This window comes from Tenrec ecaudatus, chromosome 5 (genome assembly GCF_050624435.1).
Source record: "Tenrec ecaudatus isolate mTenEca1 chromosome 5, mTenEca1.hap1, whole genome shotgun sequence".
Taxonomy (NCBI): Eukaryota; Metazoa; Chordata; class Mammalia; order Afrosoricida; family Tenrecidae; genus Tenrec; species Tenrec ecaudatus.
The window spans coordinates 151,074,621-151,091,853 of NC_134534.1; the positions used below are offsets into that span (position 1 = coordinate 151,074,621).

The following is a 17,233-nucleotide window of genomic DNA, read 5'->3' on the forward strand; positions in this document are numbered from 1 at the left end:
GGTTTGACCTGTTCTCTGGATCTCCATAGAAACCATTATCAGTAGGGTGTGAACCCCACCTACAAGGACCAAACCCAGGCAGCCAGCCTTTAGGGAGAAGTAGCCCATTGTCCTTAACAGCAGAAAGCGGGCCCTACCTGTGGTGGGCCCAGACAGTAGTCTGGCAATTAACTCTTCTCCACCATAGGCTAGCAAATAGCCTTTAATATTTGGCACATCTTTGGGGGAGACAAAGCTGAGGAAAAGTTTCTTTATAATCCCACATCGGATTTTCCAATAAAATTGGGAGCAAGGTCTAATCCAAATAGATTTCAAGGTTATCTGCTGGGTCAGTGAACTGATGGTTCAGATTGGCTCAGGTGACTGACTGTTTTGGGGGATTCCAAAAGTGTAATCTTAATAGCTTTTCCCACGAGACAGAACGATCATGGAGTCTTATTAGGAAGAAGTTCTAAGGCAAGTGAAAACTGCACACTGGTAAGAAAAAGGCCCAGCAAGTTTAGCCAAAGACTTGATACCCCCCTGGCCAGCCCCCCCTCAGTGGACCTACTCCTCCTCTGAAGGCGGCAAGGGTGCTCCTGCAATCACTTTGTTGGGACAATCTGGAAATCTCCCCCTACTCAACCTCTGGCCATCCTCTTGCCCCTTCAGATTTCACAGATTTAAGTCCCTCGAGTGTGCTAAAATTGTTGTGATGTGGCATTAATGAAAGAGTGTAAAATAAAACACCGCCTTCAGAGCATCTCCACCAAGATGAAAGAAAAGATATCAACAAACAACAGCTTCCCATTTTGATAGTTTTATTTTAAAAAGGCTCCTATGATTGTGTAGCAGTACTTCCTGGCTTACCCTCATATTCGCAATGCATTTGCAGAATAGCCTGTCAAACCTATACATATCCATAGGCATAGCCCCGCTTACCACCCTACCGCTGGAGGTTTTTGTTGTGTTTTCAATTTTGTTTTCAAAAATTCCTTCCTGGGGCAGGAACAGATACAAGAAGAATCTGTTAATCATAGCAAAGATGAGCTTATAAGCAGGACTTCTGGCGATACTTTACAATAAAAAGATTTCGCCAGACCTTAAGCCAAGTATAAAGCCCAGTAACTGTCCAACTTTTCCTCATTACTCCATCCTCAGTGTTGTGAACTATCATATCGTGCTCTGCTCAAACGCGTGTGCTCGGTCCAGAGGTGACCCACTGCTGTGTAGCAGTAACAGGGCGCCCTTTCGGACACTCAATGTGTGTGGTGATTGTGGCAGGGTCCTGGCACTTCAGGGATGGGAGCCAGTGAGGATGCGGCCACGCCCCTGTATCAGCAGTTTCTGTGGAGCGTCACTCATTGTTTCCTTCTATACACAGATGAGCAAAGTGGAACAAGCTAACCCAGCCTCTACGCCAGGTGACATGAGAAGAGAAAAACAGGAGAAAGCTTAACACTGTCGGTTGAAAGCTGCCTCTGCCCCCACCAAAGCCGCTCATCTGGGCAACAGAAGAGGCGGGGGAGACATTAGCTGACGAACACCAAACCCCGGCAAGTGCATGTGGCAAGGTCAGGCTCCTTCGAGTGGTGAGAACTGGGAATCCAATTGACCCACTCCCAGGAGGTGGTGTCTTGGATCAGGCACCCGCCAGGGCCTGTTTCACTCCAGCTTTTTGGCCTGCACCCGTGTCCGAGCGATGATGATAGGCACCAATGCCAGGCAGCCAATGAAGAGGGCCCACAGGGGCCGGTAGAAGAGCCAGCCAGCAGCGACCGTGAGCAAAGTCAGCGAGGTGGCCACGCAGAAGGCGAAGGCTTTTAGACCAATGTTGACCAGGTCTCGGAAGACAGGAAACCAGTCCACTGCGGAGAGGGAAAGGCACTGAGTTGAGGGGGCTGACGTGCTCCGCGTCACACAGAGCAACTCATTCCCTTGCTAGAGAGGGGAGGTCCTGGCCACCACGGGATTGAGGAGAGGGAGGGGTTCGTGGTGGAAGCCGAGGAAGCACAGACTTAACAACTGTTGGGTTGTGCGTAGCCTGGGGCGCCCACTCAGCTCAGCTCCGGCCCTGAGTGACACAGAAGGGATGTACAAACTTTACCTACTGATAGTAGTCTGAGGTCAATACAAAGACATTCAGCTGTTGTTAGCAAATGGTCTATCCCCTGGATTCCCCCGAACTCGTAGATGGAGCTCTCTAGGGCCCATTGGGCTGTTCTGCAAGCACTCCACTGGAGCAGCAAGCTGTGTGCTGCATGCGGATGTGCCCAGCTCTCGGCGGGGCTGAAGAAAATGTTTTTGCCTGGGCCTAGGCCCCGCCTCAGTACCTCACAGCAAGCTGTCCCATGGGCGGAAGCTAGGCTCCAGCAGCAATGTGGGTTAGGCTGATATACCCAAAGCCAGTAGTTCAAACCCACCAATTACTCCTCAGGAGAAAGATGAGATTGTCTGCTCCCCTACAGGTTTACAGTCGTATTCCCTGACTTAGAATCAGTTTAATGGAAGTGGGTTGGGCCTTTTGGTTTTAGGCTAATTTCACCATGAATAACTCTCCTCTGGGCCTGTCTGGCCACGTGCTGGTTGGCACTGCAACTGTGGATACCCAGAGGGGCTGTATTCAACTGGGTCCTAGGACTCTACCCCTACTCCCTGCATGCCACCTCTGGAGCTCAAGTGGGCCATTCCATAAGTGAGTCACATTGCCACTTAGCCCTTACCATGTGCGACGTCATGTTCATTAACACTGTGGGCTCAGCACTTGAGACCCTCTCAGCAAACCCTAATGCTCACTCTGTAGCTGCTATTCCTATTTTACCCACAAAGTCACTTGAGGCTCAGGAATTAGAATATGCCCAATAGAGCTCGTAGACATTGCTCTAAAACGTAGGCCGAGAGGACAGGGCTTGCTGTCCCCAGCACCTGGACCGCCGTCTCCCGCAGAACAGGCCCTCGGTATGTAGGAGCCGGATGGGTACTGAGAGGCAGATGAGTGGATGCCGTGCTGGAGCTCCCAGGAGCTCCAGCGTGAAGCCCAGCTGCTCACGTGCCTGTCTGCAGTCTGCAGTGGGCACTCCAGGCGAGGAGGTACCGAGGCCCGCAGGCCATCGGACTAGAAACAGAGTCCTCTGGCAGGGACCTTATGCCTCATGTTGGTGGTGAGGTGCAGCCTGCCCAAAGTCACAGCCCAGATGGGCTTAGTTCAAAGACAGACAGGAACTTCCTTAAATTCTGATCACTCCTTTCCAGAGAGAGGGTCAGTCTTCCTGAGCACAATCCAGTCATCCAAAAAACTGGGTTCTTCCCCTCCCTGGGCCTCAGTTTCCTCCCTGCAAAATGAGGCCTGTGGCCCTCGCTAGCTCTAAAGTCGGGGCTTTCTTGCAGCCACCTCTCCCCCCACCTACAGCGGGAAGAGGAGTTTCTACTGAGGCCCAGGGAAGTTGGGCAGAATCTTGTGACCAGTGTGGATTAGGACACAAACTGGGATAAAGGTTTAGGAGAGTCCCCTTGAAGGCCCAGCCTCCGGGAACACCACTCGGACCAGCTCCTCCTCACTCACCCTGGGACTCACAACCTGAATCAGGCCAGCTTTCGGGGCTTCCTGGCTCCAGCCTCGGGCCAAGTGAGCCGCCCAGCAAACTCTACCCTGAGCTCCACACTGGCTGGCTGCCCCAACTCCAGCTCAGGCGTAGTAGAGCTGGGGAAGGAAACCCAGCAGTTTCTGCGTGTCTCCTATGTGCATGTTCAGTGTGAAATAACTGAAGGGGAGATGGGGAAGGGGCTGACCCAAGAACCCAGAACTCCAACAAGCAGCATGGGCTGCTCCCCCAAAAGCCCCCTCTCTGTGGCTGTTTGATCGCTTGTGGGATGAGCCAATGAAAGAAGAGCATTGAGTGAGCTAGTGGACAGGGGGATCAGTGGGCCGGACCCTGAGATCACGAAGGCTGGGCGCCACCTCGTATAAGCCTGGCATGCACGTTACCCCCGCAGGGACATGGCAGGTACTCCATGTTGGTCCATATGCCTGCCTTCCTCCTCTGCTCTATTCATCCCAAGGTTAGAGGGTGGGGCACAGGGCCCTGTGACAGGCACAGGGAGACGCTCAGGGCTGCAGGAGGGAGCAAGAGGCCCTGTGGCCTCCCCCTGCGCCTCCACACCCACCTAGCGTATAGAGGATCCGGGTCATGAGGTTGAGGCCCATGAACATGGCCATCCAGCCAGCGGCTCGCAGACCCCAGGTCTTCATGGAGTTGCTCTTTTGTTCTCTCTGAAACACCTCCTGTGGAACAGCGGGGAGAGAAAGGGGTCACGACTCTTACGGGGTCACAGGCTGACCGGCTGGCAAGGATGAGTGCTGAGGGGCCATGCCCACCCAGAAGCTGGCACCACTTCTGGGCAAATCAGAGGGAGATAAGGAAAAACGGGCTGCAGGGCCCGGTTCTCCACCCAGCGGGCACAGCACAGGGCAGGAGAGAAGAAACGTGCATGGCGTGGCTGAGCCTTCCGTGGCGGCATACCACCCCCTGCAGCTACTGTAGCCCCCCGTGTCATCTGTAAGTAGCCCGACCCTCCTCCGTTCGGCACGCGCTCTGGGGAGCCTTTACCACCGTCCCTCAACAGCCGGTGGTGCCCGCGTGTTGGCGTGCCCAGCGACACGCAGCACGCTGTACACCCGACCTGATGACTCAGAAGTCCTCTCCTTCCCAGCTCGCTTCTCGCTCTCCACCGCAGTTCCTTCTCCTCCGCCTCTCCTCTCAAGGTTGCAACCCTCGAGCTAGTCTTCCCCGCGGAATCCCACCCGCTGGCTCGCAAAGGGAGAGCTGCGGCTCAGGCTCCTCTTTCGGACTTCACACCTGTGTGGCTCCCGCTGCCTCCCGGACGGCTCGCCTGGATGTCCTCACACATCTAGCATGGCCGTCTTCCCCGTCTCAGCCAATGGTACAAGCAGCCGCCTGCCCAAGCCAAAACCTAGGTGATCCACTTGACCTACAACCCTCGCCATCTCAAATTCAGTCCATCAGCCAGTCCTGTCAGCTCTACAACCATGTTCTCCCAAGCCTCTCTCCTGTCCACCCCCTCGTCTCTCACTATGTCTCTGGGACTATGGTGAGCGCTTCCTCCTCACTGGCCTCCTGCTTGTACCTGTCACTCCCACAGCAGCCTGCCCAGGCCCCGCTGCTCTGACCCCAAAGCCTACATCCCAGCCCGGGGCGACCTGGCCAGACTTGCCTCCTTTCCAGGTCGGGGCTCGATGTGCCCGTGGCTCCAATGTAAACTTCGTACTCTTCTTCAGAGACCTCCTGAGACCCCCTTGTTACCATCTCTAGCGCTGATAATAATAGCTAATACTCTCACTTAACTCAGTCACAGTCCCTCAGTATTTCGACAAGCACAAAGGGGTTTCCAAAAGTTCCTTTCTGGGAAAATGGAAGGAACAGACAATGGAGTTCCCACCAGCTTTGTAAAGGCCCTTGTCTTCGCTCATGCGATCTTCAAATAGCTTGACAGGGTGGCACTTCTCCTCATGTCACAAACGAGGAGACTGAAGCTCCGAGATGATCAGTACCTTGCTCGGACTCTCGTTTTAAGAAGCTATCTATATTCTATGTTCCCAAGGGCAGGGGCCACGTCTGCTCCATCTTCACTATCTCTCTAAGACAAGAACACTGTGTTGAATAATGGAATAATCTTCATAAAACCAAGTAAGGTAATAATAAACATTTCCATTGCACAGGTGGGGGTACAATCTCAGTGAGGATACAAACAATGGTCAGGCAGAGGAGATGCTGGCTTACAGCCACCCTATAGGATGGGGTAGAACAGCCCCTGTGAGTTTCTGAAACAGTACAGGAACTCCTTACAGGAGTAGAGAGGCCCATCTTTCTCCTGAGGAGAGGCTGGTGGTTTTGAACTGCTAACCTTGTGGCTAGCAGCCCAATACGTAACCACTAAGCCACCAAGGCTCCTGATCTGGTCCGAGGCAGGCAGAGCCTACACTGGGGCCTGTGTCTGACGTCCAGGTTTAGAACCAGCGCTCAGTACCACTGGAACCTCACCCACTCCTCTCTGCTGGGGCAGCTCTGAGACCCTGAAGGAGGTGGAAGCCCAGGGCTGAACAAGTCTCCTAATTTTAGAAAAAAAAAAAATAATAAACCCACCCCCCGAAGGGGGCAATCAGAGCTTGGTTGGGCAATGAAAGCCCCACCCTGAGGTGGGTGACTGGGCTCCTGGGCAGCAGCCTGATCACACCCTATTGGGCCAGGTTTAAGGAGTGGGCATGGCCCAAGGCCTGCCATGGGGCTGTGAGGCTGACGGGAGGTGAAAACTGAGGGTCTCATATAGGGACAAAGGGTCACAGCTAATCCTTGACACCCGCTTTGGCCTATTCCCTTCCTAGCCCTCCTATAGGGGCCCTGGTGGCACAGTGGGTTAAGTGTTGGGCTGCTAACCACAGGGTCAGCAGTTCAAAACTACCAGCCACTCCTAGGGAGAAAGCTGAGATTTCCCATTCTTGTAAAGAGCAAGAGTCTCAAAGCCACAGGGCCAGTTCTATGCTGTCCTATAAGGTGACTGTGAGTCAGAAGTACCTCACTTCTGGAGCCTTCCTGATGACAAGCCCCATGGTCTACTTTAAGGCCAGTAGAGAATGTCTCACTGTGCCACACACAATGTAAAAACTCCTAATCTTCTATTAAAGGAATTGTTGCCTAAAGAGAGGTGAACCTGGGAGACACCAAGTGGAACTGATGGTTACGTCTTTGTACAGCTTCTCTGAGGACGCAGGTGAGGCATGCGCCTTCCCATTTCACACAGTGGGGGCGGAGGAAGGCCCACAGAGCCCAAGCGGTGCTTGTCTACAGGGTGCGGGGCCAGGGAGGGCCAGCGCCAGACCCTCACTGAGCCTCCTGAGTTAGTCCACACCTCAGTGTGCCTCTGCCCACCACCCATCCCACTCCCCACGAGAGGCACCCCTTGGCCTTCGAGGCCCTCTCCTCGCCTGAACGGCTACAGACCCTGACTCCGCCAGGACTGCCTCCACCTCATGTCCAGCTGAGTCAAGACGGCACCCAGAGCGGCCTTCCCTGCCTGCCGTCCACGCCTGTGTCCTGCGTCTGCCCCTTTGCCTCGGGGCAGGTCCTCAGGAAGGCTCTTCGTGGCCCTCTGCACAGCCTGCCCTTTCTGGCCAGCCTTTCTGCTCGTACTCGACCACAGGCCTGCAGCGCTCGCCAGCCTCCCCTCAGTGCCCAGCGTGGTTGGGCATGCTGTGGGAGGGCTTATTCCTGCCTTGCCACACAGCCTAGGTCCTCTGGAGGAGCCCGTTGAGTAACTGTGGGAGGAGAGACAGGGGGAAGGAACAAGCTGCCCCCTCCCCCCTCCATCACTCACCTCTGCTGAGAAGTCCCCGTGGTGCAAGAGAAGCAAGGTGTTCCCAGACTTGGTGGAGTATGGGACTAGCTGGTCACCTCGCTGTCGGGCAACTACCGTGACCTTGGGGAGAGCTCAGTGTCAGAGCTGACGGGGTGATCAGAGGACTGGCACATGTCGAGAATCCCCTCTCCCATCTGCCAGCCCGCCTGGCCGCAGCAAGCCCTCTGGGGAGATAGGCTAACGAGGGACACGAGTGACGAGACGTCAGCATCGTCCCTGCCTGGGACTTCGCTGTCCACAAGTCTGCCCTGGGGGTACACTGAGCCCTAGGGGCGTCAGCGGTTTCAGGTACAGCCCGGGGCTGGAGTGGGGCTGCACACACCTACTAGGGTCAGGAACGTAAGGCCAGACATTTGTCCACCAAAGGCAGGGGGCTGGGAGCAGCAGATCTGAATGTTATTAGAAGACACTCTCATGGGTAATTATGAACTCCCTCTAGACCTGCCCGGGTCCACATGGGTTCCGGGGGACACGAACCTCTGGAATAGCTCAAAGGCACGCACAAGGCTCCCCAGTGCAAGGCCCTGAAGCCCCTCCGACGCTCACTTACCACATGAGCAGGCCCCAGGTCAGGGTCGTCCCCACTCAGCCCTGCATAGGAGAAGGAGACACGCAGGTCTCCCACCTGTGGGTTAGAAGCATCTGAGATGAGTGGGTCAGAAGCTGCTGCCCAGGGTCCGCCAGTATCACCCCCTTCACTGAACTCCTTTCCCTCCGACCTCCCAGTGGCCAACTGCAGCTGTGGGAGCTACAGAGTGCAAGCAGGGACCTGGCTGCGTGCGCCGTTTCCTAAGGCCCTGAGCTGCGCTGTGTACCTCTGGATACTTGGGGTTCTCGCTGTGGTAGAAAAAGTCTCCCCGGCGGATGATGTCCACATGGGGGTCCTCCAGCTTGGACAGGCTCAGGGGCTTGAAGTTATCAACTTTATCAATGAGGCCTGAGAGCAGCAGGGCGGTTAGGGACAGGGATGTAGAACAATACATCTCCAGTCTATGAATACTCTCAGCCTGACGGCTGGGCTCAACTGTCTTCCTTCCCACCACCCTGACCACCACTCCCAGCCCCCGACTTCTCACACCCCCGCTGGGCTGAGACTTACCTGCTGAGAGGAAAAACCTGCCAATCTGGACAAATGGGGCTGTGGCTGTGAATGACTCCACTGCCATCGCGCTGTGGGACAGAGGCAGCTGTCAGTGCGGTGAGCCAGCAGGGGAGGACCTGCCTGGGACCCTCTGGAGTATGCTGGGTAGGGTCCCCATGCAGGGGCTCCAGCCCAGCCCAGACAGGACATTTTGTTCCAAACCTGAGAGCTTCTGTCCCCAGCTGAATTCCCCAGCTGTCTCCCAAAGGTTCATATCCTCTTGCCTAACCCTGCTAGCCTGTCCACTGCACCCCAGCCATCAGCTAAGCATGGCCACACACTCTTTACTGCCCTCCCAGGCCCTGCACCATGGCAACTCTGCTGTGCAGCAGCCACGGTCCATCTTGCACAGCCTTGCCCAGCATTGCCGACGGGCCACACTCCAGGCTTGCTGGGTCTAGTCCCTGCTTCACCAGGCCCGTTCCTTCCTTTGAATGCCTCCTCCCAAGTCACCTCCCTCTCTGGAAATGCTCAGAAGCCTAGATCTAAGGCCACTGTGCCTGCCAAGCCCTTCCTGATGGGCTCCCTGCGCTCTCCGCCCACGGCTGTTGAGAAAATGCTTCCCTGGCGGAGCAGATGCAAACCCCGACAGGGACCTGTTATCCACCCTTGTCTTCCCGCCGCCTTCGAGGGGAGCTCCCTGGGGTCTAGGGTGTCAGGTGTTGCCTCCCTTCTCTCTCCACACAAGTCTTAGCCTAAAAATTCTGGCCCGTACTGTCCCATCACTCAGATAAACGGAAGTAGAGGTCTTCCCAGGAGCAGACAAGGCTGTTCATATCCCTCACCTGGGATTCTTATGGCCAATTTCTCGGTCAAAGTTTCTACTGTTGACAATTTCCGACCTCCATTCCGAATCTGCCAAGGGAAGAGATGACTCCAGCCATGGTTATGAGCGGACACATGCTTGGAGCTCGCTGAGCCCGGGTCTCCTTCTCCCAGGTCACAACCACTCAAGGACCGCCCAGAGCTCACTCAAAGGATGGGGAGACCCAGGAGCCCAAAACCAGCGCCCAGGGATTTCCCAGGACTCCATTCACAGCTGTGCCCACCGCAGCCAGTCTTCCCTGTGTGTGCCCCACACGGGGGTGGGGAGGGGGTGTCCCAGTACTCACTGTAGGAGTACCTCGTCTCTGTCTTCACCTGCCCATCCTCATTGTAGTCCCTGCAAGGGAAGCACCGGCAGCAATGAGAAAGCGCAGGCTCCTGAGCACTCCAATCTATGCATCCCCAGCTGGCAGCAACCTCCCAGGGAGGTCCAACCCATAGCAGGGCAGAGCCTTGCCCACACCTGCCCGGGACAGGGTGCTCACTCCCTGCAGAGTTCGCTCCAGCCCATCAAGGCTGAGTGAAGAAGTGCCATCTCATGCACCTCTGCCAGGCTCAGCCAAGGCCAGAGACCCACTGGGGCCCTCTGCTCAGTAAGCTCCCTCCCAGGCCTCTCAGGTTGCTTTCGCCCAGCCACCTGCCCACTCGCTCCTCTTGTGTCCATAGGGCTCCATGGGGCTGACTCCACCTGGTTCCAAGGAACCCGGCCATGAGAACCTGTTCGGGGACGTCTACGGGGATTGGCGAGGTGCAAGCCTGAGGCCACCTCTGCTCGCTCGTGGGAGAGAGGAGAGAACACTGACGCTTGGGTGGGTGCACTGGCGCAATGATACCCTTTAAGGCCTGGGACCTCGCCTGCCTAAGCCGATGCAGCCCATGAATTCCAAGACAAGGCGGCTAAGCAACCTCCTTTCTTGAAGCTGTGCTGCAAAGCCAAGCACTGTAATCGTGTGAAGGGTTCTCACAGGGAGGGTAGGTGTTACTAATCACATTTCTGAAGGGTCCCGTGGGAAGCCACCTATGTTTTACTTCACCTCCCTGAGCCCCGACTGACTGTTTCCTGGCCGCTCACCTGGACTCTTCTGCTTCTACCCACTGGTACATCTCCACCTGCCGCCGCAGCTTCACGGCCGGAACGTGCACCCCGTAGTTTGGATCAGACAAGAGCTTCACAAAGAATCAAATACACAAAAAAAATCAGTAAAGGATGAGGCTCACACCATCCCAGAAGCTCTGGCTTAGGGTTTGGAAGGCAGAACTGGAAAGAAATCGGCATCAAGAAGCAGGGACAAGCAATGACTCCTTTGCTGATCACCTGGGAGAACATGGTGGGATGCCTTCCTCAAGTTCTGACCACGCGGTGCCCGTCACCAGGAGCCTCACAGTTCAGGCACCGCGCCACGGCCCCAACTCCAACGCCCCCGGTGTTCAAACAGGAGAGTGTCAATAGCCAAAGCACGTGTGGAGGAGTGGGCTATGGCCACTCGTGGTCAGTCGTCATTAGAGCCTCGATTTGTCCAGCTCAGACCTGTGCCAGGCACTGATGTCTACCTACGTCACTAGCTCATTGCAGCTTCCAAACTGGCTGTCCCCAGTTTACAGATAAGGAATTGGGACTCAGGAGTGCCCACGCCACGCGGAGGCTCACCAGACAGTACCCAGCGATGCGCTGAGTCACCAGAGTGCCACGACCACCGCCAAACCTACCTTGGATGTCCGCAGGGCCCCAGTGATGTGCACCAGCCGGCCCTCGTTCTCGGGAGCCACACTGTGGATGCTGTCCGGGGAGACGACAAGAGAGAGCCCCTCGGCCAGGGCGGTCGCTGTCCTCAATGCGCAACCCTGCAGCCAAAGGAAGGCAGACACCACTAAGTCTCAGCGAGCTCTAGGCACACTGTAGAGAGGGGCGGGCCCGGCAAGCGCCGAGACTCACCTCCCCATGGGATGGCTGGGAAGCCGAGGGGCAGCAAGCCGAGCTCAGGACGGGACCCCGGGATCCGTGCTTTCCCAGACAGACCTCCTCCCATCCCTCCACGGCTCCCCACCCCGGCCCCTCCAGTCGATGTCAGCATCGACACCACACTGGAACTAGCTGGTGTCTCTCTCTGCCCAGGTCCCTTCAGGAATGTTCCTTTGCGTCCTCCACCCCTCCCCTACTCTCAGTTTTACACCCACGGATCTGCATGGTCATCAAAATCATTTGACCCCGGCCCAGGCTCCCCAAGCAGGTATCCCTCTGGCCACCAGGACTGTGGCCCGAGAGAAAGCAAGGCCCCCAGGAGCACACCAGAGCTCCCCTTGCAACTGTGGCTCAACTGATGTGGAGGGAGAGCTCCTCTGTTCTCTGCGTGACCGAGCTGGTTGGGTGTGATCCTGGAAATACTGGGGCCACCTTCGCTCCCAAGAAGGATGAGCCCTCAAGAAGGCGGCTTTCACCCAGAAAGGCTGCTAAGGTGACCGGATGGAGGCAGCTTGTGCTACGGCACGGGGCCGGAACCTGCCTCCAGGATCGCCGGCGTGTGAACAGTGCCGAGGCGGGTCACGACGGAAAGACTTCCGATGGACTCAGCAGCCCTTCCCTCTCTTCTCTAAGACCAAAGCCCTTTGTGACCAAGTCTGCGCTCTGGGTCCACCACCTCCCCTCCGGACATGAGGAAACCCTTGCTCTGTGGAGACACCCATGGGGCACTTTACCTCATTGGTGAAAAGGATGTAGAAGGAAGCCAGAAACGTCATGAGACCCACAAACATCCCGCCGGAGGTCTCGCTAAGGCGCTCCAGGAAGCCTGGCTGGGGCTTGGCCGTTGTTTTGATGTGCTCTCTTCTGCCGCCCAGACTGGAGTACTGAGGGAGCACAAGAAGCAGCGTCGGAGTTAGGCGTTGCTATTCATTTGTAGAGACTGTGTTTCCTTACACACAATTCTGATATGACAAAAGCCACAGATAATAACCATCTGGGTTGTGAGCTTGGGTGAAGGCACTCTGGTGGCGCAGTGGCTGAAGCACTGGGCTCCTGCCAGACATGCTGGCGGTTTGATCCGCCAGCTGCTCTGGGAGAACGAGGCAGGCGGACACCCCCAGGGAGCAGGTCTACTCTGTCCTGGAGGCTTGCTAAGACTCAGAATCCACAGACTGTCCAGGGCGCCTGTGTGACCCATAGCCCATCAAGATACTGCGTATTTCCATCACGCAGAAAACGCCTTGCTCTTTCCCTCCCAATGCTCCACGCGCCCTACATCCTGCGGAAATAGCCATCCAGAGTCCCAACACCACCCGGATGAATTCCGCCTCCTCAAGAACTTCACGTAAATGGAATCACACGGCATGAACGCCTTTCTGTCCGGTTCTCACTCAGTAAGGCTCCTGAGAGTCACTCGTGTTCGGTGTCAGAGACGTATGCCTTGCTAGGGCTGTACAGTACCGCATGGATCAGCGGCAGTTTGTTTCTGCAGTCACTGCTTACGAACATTTGGCTTGTTCCCCGTTTGGGGCTATTATGAATAATGTGTGGATGGATGTTTCCATTACACACACACACACCTACGTATGAGGGTAAGTCCAAAAGCGTGGCTGCTTCGGCATAAACACACCATCTTCAAACACATCTCGACGACAGCAGATGGCTGCATGCGAGTGCTTAGCCTCGTTAGGATGCTTTCATAAAAAAAATCATTTTCATGTTGTAGGAAAAAAGCGTTAAGCAAAAATCAGCCAGCTCAAAGGGCTGATCTTTCCATCAGTATTTTATTTTAAGCAAGATCAAAGTTTACAAAGATGATTTTATGGGCGGAATTTGTAACCAGGATTGGGCCTTGGATCTGCCAATAATGATCTAGGCAACAAGGTACTTACTATTTTGATGGTTTGGTTCTATTTTGTAGCAATGTTTTTTTTTTTTTTGCTTGGATTTGCCAACAATGATCTAGGCAACAAGGTACCATTTTTATGGTTTGGTTTTTTGTGTGTTTTTTTTTTGCTTACCCTCATGTTTATGTGTACATCAAAATGTTTTGGGGAAAATGGAGTGACAAGGAATTGTTCTCCAGATGTCTTAGAGCTCCCGTGTGTGTGTGTGTGTGCGCACGCGCACGCTCTACTATGGCCAGGGCTCTAGGACAGTGGGGGAGAAGTGCACAGTTAGGCATGTCCGGGCCAGCTCGCAGGAGGTCTCTAATGCCAGCCTCTGTTCAGCTGACAACAAACACAAAGTTAGGGGTGTGCTCACTGCTGATCACAAAGCCACATGGTGTCCTCCTCGGGAACTTGGGCTCTGGAGGCAGAATGACTGTGGTAACTCGGGAAAGCAATTTCATTTCTGTGTTCTTTCCATTTCCCCATTGGTGAAACGGGGGCAGCAATCCAATTCTGGTTCTTGTGAGGGCATTAGACAGCCCAGGGCCCGGTGAGCACCGTACAGTGTACTATTGGGAATGCTGTCAGGTTAGCCCCGGTGTTGTCACGGTTATGCATAGGGCTACAAACTGCAAGGTCAGTAGTTTGAAACCACTAGCCACTCCACAGGCAAAAGATATGGTTCTACTCCCATAAAGAGTAGAAACCCACAAAGGCAGTTCTACCTTGTCCAAAAGGTCCCCCCGATGCAATCAGTGGGCATGGTTTTGGTTCAGTGAGCCAGAGCTGAGCTGGAAGTCACCAGTATGTCCAGTGGCTCCCCAATGCGTGTTGCCACGGTGACATACTGCGTTGGGAGAGGATCAGTAAAGAGGTTCGAAACAGAGTTTATGCTAGAACGCACCTGACGGCATATTCTTCTAATCCTCCCTGAAGGCCTCCAGCACAGGCCTGCCCGAGAACAGATGTCCACCGTGTCTGGAAAGAGCCTTGGCATTCCATGCCATTTGGAAACCTTCCTGGAGTCACTCACTGCAATGGCCGATACGGTCCATACTCAGTCTATCAGCTGCCTGTCATGGACACCTCTAAGGTGGGTGCCATCACTTCCCCAATCCCACAAATACAAAGCCAAGGCTCAGAACTTACATTTCCTGGCCAGACTGCAGTCAGTGAAAGATCCTGGCAGGCTGGCAGGCACTGGGATTGTAATGCACACTGAACATTGGGAATCACCGAAGGCAGTGAGAGGGCAGCAAGGGCAACCCCAGCATGGACTTCCCCTACAGCAGGCCCCAGGGTGCCAGGGCTGGAAGCTGAGTATCATTCCTCCTGCCCACCGGGGTTCCCAAACAAAGGCAATGGAGGAGAATTTGGAAGAATCAGCTCTCATTCCTCCTGGCCCAAAGGGTAAGAGGTGATGGGGGAACCATGGGGAGCTAAGAGTGGGCTTCATCTAGACTCATGCAATAACCTTTTGGCTTTTGTCCTAAAAGGAAGGAGACCCCTTGGGAGCTAAAAATGGCCGTCTCCAGAGTGTAAGACAGTGAAGGGAAATTCCCAGTGAGCATGGTGGCACAGGTATGCCCAATGACCCACGTCCAGTTCTCAGGGCTCAGAGATGTGGAATTGATGTCAACATGCAGGCTTTTGAAACAGACCAAGCGGGGCTCAACTCTCAGCTCGGTCAAAACTTGCTGAGTGACTGGGGGCAAGTTGCTCCACTCCTGATTTTTCTTTTTTCTCTCTCAACTCACTTATAAACTAAGATGGTAGAGTGCTTCTCACACACGATAGCCGTTACCATGCAGAGTGTGGATTCTGTCACTTCTCTGCCCCGTGCCTCCATCTTCAGATCTCTCCTCCCCAGCCGGCCTGGCCGCACCTGTAAATGTACACCCCACCAGCAGATGACTCACTCAGGGCCTGGCTGCAGAGGAGAGTCAAGTGAGTCCTAATGTCAGGTGCCAACATAGCCAAGATGGGCCCTGCCTCTGAAGCCAGGAAGACACACACTGGGTTGTGAGCTGCGAGGTCTGCCCTCACAGGGCCAGCTGGGGAGGAAACACGGCACACACCAACGACGAAACACCTTTGTTTAGTTTATGTGTCTTAAGTACCTAAGAAGTGCCAGGCGCGTGGTCTCTCTGATCCCATGTTACAGGCGAGGAAGCCCAAACCAAAGCCATTAAAGCCTTACACCTCTTGAGCTAAACAATGTGGATGTGACCCCAGGGTGGTCTGACTCCAGAGCCAGCCTACCTTCCTCAACGCCTTCCCAGGTTGCAGCCCTTTAGGAAGGCTGCAGGACTCTGGGGAAATGCCTCCCCTGTTGGGGAAGCGCCCATGTGTTAAATAGGGTGGTGGGAGTGGGGATGGTGGTTGGTGGTGATGATGATAGTAGTGGTGTGCTGGTGGGTGCTGGTGGTGACTGTGGTGGTGATGGTGGTGATAGTGGTGGGGATGGTGGTGATAGTGGTGATGGTGGTGATAATGGTGGTGATGGCGGTGATAGTGGTGGTGATGGTGGTGATAGTGGTGGTGATGGTGGTGATAGTGGTGGTGATGGTGATGGTGGTGACTGTGGGTGGTGATAATGGTGGTGATGGTGGTGATAGTGGTGGTGATGGTGGTGATAGTGGTGCTGGTAGTGGGTGTGTGCAGGTGCAGATAGGAGTTCATGGACTAGGAGTAGGACAGTCTCTCGGCAGTACTCTCCCCCAGCAGACCCTAGTTTTCGGAGTCTAAAAATCATCCATGGGGCACCTGGTGGCCTTTCTAGGTAGGACATTCAAGGCTTCGAGGCTCCATCACCACCACCCCCAAGACAACTCTAACATGAGCAGGAGGGTGGGAGGGCTGTGGGTGACAAGCCCTGGTCTATCTGAATGAGTGGGGACAGAGAAAGGGCATGGAAAGAAAGGGTAACCGGCCAGGACAGGGTGGCTGGAATACACCCTTCCAAACATGAGGGAGGGCGTGTACAGGGCTGGCAAGGTGCCCAGGCTGGCTGCTGTGGCTCTTTCAGAGAGGACTGGTGAGTCACCAGCTTCTTCCACACCCAAAACCGGAGAGGGGGGGGTTAGGGGGGGTGGAGGTTACTCCTTCCAGCCTTGCATTTCTGGGCTTCCATAGAAAAGTTCCTAAGGGAAGGGGTGGCAAGGAAAGGGGCAGGCTTGGGAAAAGAGCCCCCTTCAGCGGGGAGGGCTGCCTCTCGGGGAACTGCTCTTTCTCACTGCAAACCTCACTCCTTGGCCCCTTGGCGGCGTCACTGCTCTGGGTGGCTCGCTGGGGAATGGCCAGTGCTCCCCACCTGCAGACAGGCCCTCTCTGAAGTCCCAAGCGCGCGGCTCTCAAATGCCACATGTTTGCTCGCAGGGCACCTCCTGGAGTCGGAATTAAAGAGGAACTGCGAGGCCCCGGCGGGGCAGGTGAAGAGAGGAGCCTCGGGTGCGGCGCGCCATCTCCCCCGGGGGCCAGGGCACCTCCCTGGTCTCCCCGTCCACAGACGCGCGGCCCGAGGACCAGACGGATCAAAGTAAAGGGCAGAGAGGCTCAAAGCAGACGGACCGACAGATTCGCGGCGGGAAGACACAGACACGCGTGGAAGAGGGAGACCCATCGAGGCACGGAGCAGGGTCTGGCAGACAAAAGGGGCGGAGGCTCCAGAGGGAAGCCTGTGTACGTTCCAGCTAAGCAGGACCCACTCACATTCGCGGCCATCGTGGCGCCCGGTTCGCCGCCGCCGCCTCGCTGGGTGCAGCTTAGAAACGAATTGGTGACGGCGGGAGTCCAAGGTCTCCTGCGCGGGAGATGCAGCTATCCCCGAGAGGCCCAGGGCGACGCGGGACTTGCTCCCAAGTTACCGCCCCAGGTGCCTCCACCCCTCCGCCGCCCCACCTTCTTCTGACTGCGCGCGCCGCAGTGCCTCCTGGAACGAGAAGTCCGTGGAGAGCCCCGCCCCTCGAGTCACGTGGCGTCGCCGCAAAGACGCGACGTGCGCGT

At 55.6% G+C, this 17,233-nt stretch overlaps 1 protein-coding gene across 2 annotated transcripts; it reads right to left on the reverse strand.

Moving 5' to 3' along the window:
• Positions 1-783: 783 nt before the first annotated feature.
• On the reverse strand, positions 784-17,144 carry TMEM43 (transmembrane protein 43). Of its 2 annotated transcripts, none has more exons than XM_075550086.1 (12): positions 16,940-17,144; positions 12,071-12,220; positions 11,084-11,218; positions 10,449-10,543; positions 9,664-9,713; positions 9,337-9,406; positions 8,510-8,580; positions 8,226-8,347; positions 7,961-8,035; positions 7,369-7,470; positions 4,144-4,261; positions 784-1,847 (listed from the first exon to the last, which is right to left on the reverse strand). In XM_075550086.1, exons 1-12 carry the CDS (start codon positions 16,949-16,951, stop codon positions 1,645-1,647), a joined length of 1,203 nt encoding a protein of 400 aa, XP_075406201.1. In that variant the 5' UTR covers positions 16,952-17,144; the 3' UTR covers positions 784-1,644. The 2 variants fall into 2 exon arrangements, with proteins under 2 accessions (XP_075406201.1, XP_075406200.1); XM_075550085.1 differs by lacking the exon at positions 16,940-17,144 and adding an exon at positions 15,033-15,092.
• Positions 17,145-17,233: the final 89 nt, after the last annotated feature.

Bases quoted from the DNA above. Each gene is read 5' to 3' on its own strand.
- TMEM43 (XM_075550085.1), bottom strand. From the start codon at position 15,077: ATGGAGGCACGGGGCAGAGAAGTGACAGAATCCACACTCTGCATG. The intron at 9,407-9,663 runs GTGAGTACTGGG...TTCCCTTGGCAG, and splicing joins AGAGACGAGGTACTCCTACA to ATTCGGAATGGAGGTCGGAA. The intron at 4,262-7,368 runs GTGAGTGATGGA...GCTGTTCCACAG, and splicing joins ACGGGGACTTCTCAGCAGAG to GAGGTGTTTCAGAGAGAACA.